Raw genomic sequence first — 6,574 nt, forward strand, 5'->3', positions numbered from 1 at the left:
AAATTTTAAAAGTTAGCAGAAGAGTTTGAAAAGCAACTAAACTAAAAATACTGGGGTTTGGTGTTGGTTTTTTCCCCTCCCTCCTCAAATAAGGGGAAAGAACCTAACCTGGACAAAGCTGAAACAGTATTCATAGCAAGGTGAGTAACTGTTCAAAGTTCAGCTTGCCATTTCTGTCTGCATACATAGCATTTGCTATTATTTCACAAGCTAGCCGGTACACGTACCTTTGCGTACACTGCTTTTAGGCATCTCCCACGCTTCCTCCCCCTCGCATCTTGTGTCTCTGCGTTTTGAAGGTGGCTTGCCTAATCTTTTCTTCTTTGGTTTAACCACGGGTGGGCACCCTAAATAATGAGGTAGAACTGGTGTTACTTCTCCAAAGCATAGTCCTAAAGCAAATTTAGGCTTGACTTTCCCCCACTGGCCTGTAGCATTCCTCTTTCTCCTTCCCTCTATGTGCCCATTTTAGTGGCAGATAAAACTGATACTACATATTTCAAGCAACGGGGTTGGTTTTTTTTGCCTACATCATTTAATTGCTGTCTAACCATAGTTCTGGCTGAACTATATTTTGGGTCATAACTTGTGTAAGTGTTTATGTGGCAAAAAAAAAAAAGAACCCAGCGAGATATGGATAATTCTCCTGTAGTTCACTTTTCAAGTGTTCAAGACTAGTTGGTGACTGTCCAAGTGACCCAACTCACTACTCATCTTTAAAAATAGGTCTGAAGAGTTGAGAGTTTTAAGTTACGCACCACATGTACAGAGTTCAAGAAGTCAAACTTAGCATATATTACTGCTAAAGCCATGCATCTTGTTTAGCCAAGCCACCTTCCTTGCAGAGCACTTAAGATTAATTTGAAGAAACCAGTCCTAATAGAAGCGACATTTTAAAGAGGATGTAATTTTACTAGCACTTGAGGCACCTATTGGCATGAACAGCAATCAGAAGAAACTGGTTACTGCTTCCTAATACTGAATGTGATAGCTTCTTCAAACCACACAGGCTGGAAAAGGCAGAAGAGAAAGCAGGGAGTAACACAAAGGCCAAACATCCTCAGTATGCCACCCTTAGAAGGGACATGCTGAAAGCTAAAATAACTTTGTTACCTTTAAAGCTATTTTATTATTTGTATGAATTATTGTAAGGAGCCAAGAACAGTGCTGCTGAAGCATTTTCAATTTTTATAGAGCAGGCTAGCACAAAAAGCCCCACATTTGGAAGTCTGTGGATAGAAAGCCTCCAATGCAGGAGGCAAATCCCAAACCTCAATATGCTCAGGCAGGTATGCAATGCAGGTGGAGACCTCTAAGGATTACACTCTAAAGAATAGTCTGCTGGGCTGTTGATATAGGAAGCCTGATGTATATTATCACTGAACTGAAGAGAGGCAAGTCATCAGTCTGTTCTGAAGCTAACTTCACACTCTGATATTTGACTGATCCTGTGATACTTGAAAGCATGAGACCCATGACAATGATAATACTTGGACTACAGCAAACTCTTGTTGTTCCAACAGCACTTACACCCTTAAGGAGCATCTAGGAATAGAGCTGAACTCCATGTAGACCTTAATTGTAAAGAAAAAGACCATTCTGCTTTAGGAGGAGAGAGAGATGGAGGCTATTTAACCTTTTACTTTGTTAGAATAACCTTGATTTCATCTTTCCCTTAACCACATCAAGATGATTTGCACTCAGACATGCTTTAGCAGCAGTGGGGCAACAGTTTCTCGGAACATGCTAGTTTCTCTGGACATCGGCCTCTGTAGCTGTCACACATGACTTCCTAATTTTGATGATTAGGATGCATAGGAACTAATATTGCACATGCACTCAAGAGAAGCATTATCTGGTAAAGAATTAATACAGGTTACAGCAGTAGCAGCTTCACTGAAATACGGTCTTTGCTCAGCCATATCAAAGCATCTGAAGCTTTAGTTTCCCATACCTTTAAAAAAAAAGGTAGCTATAATCCCATCCTTACTCACATGTTTGAGTTGGATATAAGTGTACACGGAGATATGCCAGACTGACAGGCATTTCATCAATATCCGAGCTATGAGAATTCGTTTTATCATCCTCAAATCTCATCCAAATATAAGCTTGCTGTTTTGTATCACATCCTTTTGAACATTCCTTACAAACAGAAACGCACTGAGGACATAAGTCTTACCTTGCTCTTTGCTTTTGGCTGAGGGCAAGACACTACCATGTATTTGGCTAGTGAATTTGGGTTTAGCACCACTTCTAATCCAATACTCTTCAGGTGGTATCCCCACATTCTCCCTTAACAGCCTTCCTAAAAATAGCAAATTGATTTAAGGTCAGTATTCAGTTGGCTGATGTTAATACTGTTTGATCCACAAGTCAGAATGCAGAGCTAGCTACTGAATCTAGTTGTAAGAGTTTATTAAACTAAAAACAGTTTTCTGGACACCACATTTGACAGAAGTTACAAGCTGCGTTAAGTCTACAAATTGTATACACAGAAAATTAAATTTAAGAACACTGGCCTGTCATTAAGCACAGATGGCCCTATTTTAGATGTCTTTCACAATACAAGACTGCACTAAACAGCAGCCACTTCCTGAAGGACCCACATAACCAGTTATCAGCCCTGACTGGTAACTCTGCTTATTCTCAGTTCAAATAAACCCAATTCCTGTCAATATCTACCTTTGAGACAATAAAACACTGTTTTCCAGATCAAATTTAATACAGTTTCACATTGTATGTATGAAAATACAGCAAAACTGCTGCTGCTATCAGTGAGAGCAGCAGCTGCAATAAAATAAAAATAAATGGTTTGATTCCTCTTCTGCAGAGAGGTTATAGGATAGGGTAAAGCCAACAGACTAATGACCTTAGTCCTGTTTAGTCTGCCTAACACGGGTCTGTGATGGGAGGGTCAGAATGTTTGTGTGAATTTAAATGCCAAGTTTCAATGATATTATTAATCAATGATAAAAGTGTAGTTCAACTTAAGCTTTTCAAATAAGTGAAGTGCCACTAATATCAGAAAAGTATATCAAACGAGTTCCTGCAAAATTCTCTGCTGGTTGTGAATACATGGGATCCTCATGCAGTAGCTAACAAAATTGCAATAAACCTTCTCTGCCTCAGAGTTGTTCTCAGTAGTCCTGGCTCCAAGCCAAACCTGAAGCTACAACATTTTCCAGTCTCCCCACTGCTTCATACCATGGTTTGCACCTGCAATTCGGTATTCTTTGTGCATTCTATTAAGCAGCACTTTGTCCTCAGCTATTAGCTTACCTCCCAGGAATTTCCGTAGCATTCGCTGGTGTCCAAGTCCTCTTCTTGCCATTGGCCTCTTTCTTCCATAATACCCATAGTCGCTGTATACAACCTCATCCTGTTCTTCCTCCTTTGCCTTGTAAACTACACCAAGGCCTTCACCAAGCCCACTCCTAGTTTTTATTTTCTCATGAGCAGGCCAGCTAATTAATTGAGCCGGTATAGCATTTTTAGGGGGTTTCCAAAGCACCTTCGGGCCAACTTGGTAGAAACTTCCTTTACTAGGCATCAAGATTCCATATGGAGTGGCTTCTTGAAAGAAATATTCAGTTTCATCCATATCCTCCTCCTCCTCCTCCTCTTCATCCTCTTCTTCCCTCACAGAGTATTCTTCAGAGTCCTCAAGTTCTGACAAACACTTAGTTGATTTTTTCTTGAGAGAATTGATTTTTTTCCAACTAGAAGATCTAGGAAGGGCTCCCAGCTTCCTACCTTTACTGGAAGCCTCTTTAATCTTCATGGTTGAAGGATTTTTAACACCTTGGTCATTCAAGCTGTTCATCTGCTCCCTTCCTTCCGCTTCATCTTCATTAAGGGACCCACCACTTTTAATCTTCTCTCTCTCCAAGCCCTCTGTACTGTCCTGGAAAGTAAACGTGCTCTTCTGAAGCACATAGTCAGGGACAAAATAAGACACAGGGGGAGTATCAATCGACGATCCTTCCTCTCTAGAGGACATATCAGAGGAAAGACTGAGTACACTTTGACGTTTCCTTTGTGGCAAGCAAACATCATAGTTGTAGTTCGTGTCCACGTTGTCCAAACAAGCCAGCCAACTGTTAGAGGGAACGTACTTCTCAACTGATTCGTCACACCAAATACTTTTATCTGTTTGACTTTCATTGGTTGCACTGTGGCTTAGATTCAGCTTCTTCTGCTGAAAACTCAAATCGCTTATTACCTCCATACTAGATGGAAGTAGTCCTGCTTGTTGACTAAAGCTGGGCTCTTCTTTAGAAGTTTTTGAGCCTGTAGATTTTTTAGAGCTAGATTTCTTTGGTACTGCCACATCCTGCCTTACCGCTGGTTGGTCTACACTAACAGATCTTGCCAGTTCTGTGATTTTCACTGCCATGGTTTCACCTAGGGGGGATTTTGCCCACTGACTTGTATTCTCCTGCTTTTCCGCATCCAGCTTTGCTTCAGTATTTTGGCCCTCTTTTTCTTGCACTGTTTCAACACCCTGTTTTGAAGGGAGAACAGCTTTTCTCTCATCTAAGTAAGCTCCCGGCACCACTTTCTCCCCTTCATATATCATTCCTTCACAAGAGCTAACAGCAAATATGTCACGCTGCACTATGTTTTCTGGGACTGGTTTACCACTTGCCACATCATACAAGGGGATCGTTTCTTTAAAGGACTTCCACAGTTGAATAGCTGGAGAGCCATTTCCATATTCTATCCTCACCTCTTCCTTCTCAAAGGCATAGCTTCCAGTAGGAAGACTTCTATACTGTGTAGAGCTGGAAGGGCTCTTGGTATTAAACTCTCTATCTACCACAACAGAGGATCCAGATGAATCTTGTTTCTCTGAAGTACTTTCAGTCTCTGTACCTATACCAGAAGAAACACAGGTCATATTTCCTGCATCACAACCTTTCGTTTCCATACGGGTATCTCGATGCTTTTTTGGCTTATTTTCAGGCTGTCTAGGATCCGTCTGTGTTTCTTTTGTCTCCATTTTTTTCCCAGGGGCAGCATAGTGCCTAAATCTTGTTGCGTGATAAAACATAGGGGAAGGTGGGGGAGCATTAAAATAAGGCCTTCTGTTAATTCTTGCATGCACTGGATGCTGTTGAACGAAAAAGCCAGGGTACTCATGGAGTGCAACAGAATAAAATGGAAAATAGGGATTTCCACTTCGAAAGCCTAGACATTGGAAGGGGGGGAAAAAAAAAGAAAAAGAGAAGAGACAAATATATCTTCTTTCTTAAATAAGTCATGCCAATTAATAATTGCATGGATACACATGGACAGCTACAAGATCAGACACATTGGTAAGTAAAATACTCCACCTGTCAATGCTTGGAAACAAATCTGGTGCAGAAGCCCAGAGAGAGGTCCCCGTTATGGAACAGCTTATCTTAAAGCTAAGCTTTAACCAGAGCTTGAGTTTATTCCTCAGAACATACATACACCAATTAGCTTTCTGCAAGTCTCTGCTGTTTTACGGACTATACTATAGCACTGTCTTTGAGAAAGATAGCTCTAGATAGAAGCTAACATAGGCATACCATATATATTTAACAGTACTGTTTCTGTGTGGATTTTTAAGTTTATATTTATCTATACCTATAATGCATGCATGTATGGAACTTATACACACACATATTACTTGTTAGGCCCATTCATGAGCTCTGTATCTGTAGGATAACCATTACTTACTATTTTGCTTAGCTTCCAGTCTCCAGGAACAGAAACTTTCTAGCATAGAAGCTACACATTTAACTAACACTTCATAAGTCACATCTTTGACAACTAAAACATTGCATTCGTTCTACCTTAAACTTTCAAGAAGCTTGTTAACACAGATACACATTTATTTCCTCCACTCCAACAATAGTTTACTAAGCAAAGCTACCACAGACAGCTCATTTGCCTTACCTGGAGCAGGTACATAGTACGGACTGTATGCATGACTGAGGTACCACGGATTTGGAAAAGGCTGTTGTGCTGTTGACTGTGCATAAAAAAAGGGTCTTGTGTAGTTTGTGGAATATGGCCCACTTTCTGAAGTTGGGGGAGTATTCATTTTCTTTTTTTTTGAACACTGAAAGAGACAAGTGATCAGGATTAACCACTTGAAAAACCACATGACTCAGCAATTGTTATGCTCTGTCAGAATTCAGACATTCCTCTCCCAGCCTAGTGAAACAAGAGCTTTCCAGAAAAAAAAATACTATCTTCAAAACAGAAACTACAAAACTGACATTGTTATCAAGGTCAAATATTTTAGCTCTCCTTTGCTAAGATTTTATATGCAGCTCTCATTATTAGTACCTCAAGCCAACCTTACAACACATTTTAAAGCTGCAGGACCAGGAACTTTAACCTAGTCCTATGCCACACACATCAACTCAAGTTGTATTCCAGCTCATTAAAACCTAGTCTTCAGTTAACCTCAAACAAGAAGCCTCAAAACCAAACCAAACCACAAAAGCAAAAGAGGAACAGTAGAAGGCTTCACACAATCAGTTTGGTGTCCCATGAGAAAAACACTTCTTAATGCCAACATGTATGTTATATTTAAAAT

At 40.2% G+C, this 6,574-nt stretch overlaps 1 protein-coding gene across 1 annotated transcript; it reads right to left on the reverse strand.

Annotated features, from left to right (window-relative positions):
• Positions 1–210: 210 nt before the first annotated feature.
• LOC104504956 lies at positions 211–6,073 on the reverse strand. The gene is made up of 3 exons (XM_010148324.1): positions 5,926–6,073; positions 3,280–5,190; positions 211–347 (listed from the first exon to the last, which is right to left on the reverse strand). Exons 1-3 carry the CDS (start codon positions 6,071–6,073, stop codon positions 211–213), a joined length of 2,196 nt encoding a protein of 731 aa, XP_010146626.1.
• Positions 6,074–6,574: the final 501 nt, after the last annotated feature.

The sequence above is a fragment of the Eurypyga helias genome, unplaced genomic scaffold, assembly GCF_000690775.1.
Source record: "Eurypyga helias isolate BGI_N326 unplaced genomic scaffold, ASM69077v1 scaffold40463, whole genome shotgun sequence".
Classification (NCBI taxonomy): Eukaryota; Metazoa; Chordata; class Aves; order Eurypygiformes; family Eurypygidae; genus Eurypyga; species Eurypyga helias.

Excerpts from the sequence above, each read along its gene's own strand:
- LOC104504956 (XM_010148324.1), bottom strand. The coding sequence starts at position 6,073 with ATGAATACTCCCCCAACTTCAGAAAGTGGGCCATATTCCACAAACTAC. Across the intron at positions 5,191-5,925 it reads GTACTATGTACCTGCTCCAG|GCTTTCGAAGTGGAAATCCC; the intron begins GTAAGGCAAATG and ends TCCAATGTCTAG. Across the intron at positions 348-3,279 it reads GCTACGGAAATTCCTGGGAG|GGTGCCCACCCGTGGTTAAA; the intron begins GTAAGCTAATAG and ends CTCATTATTTAG.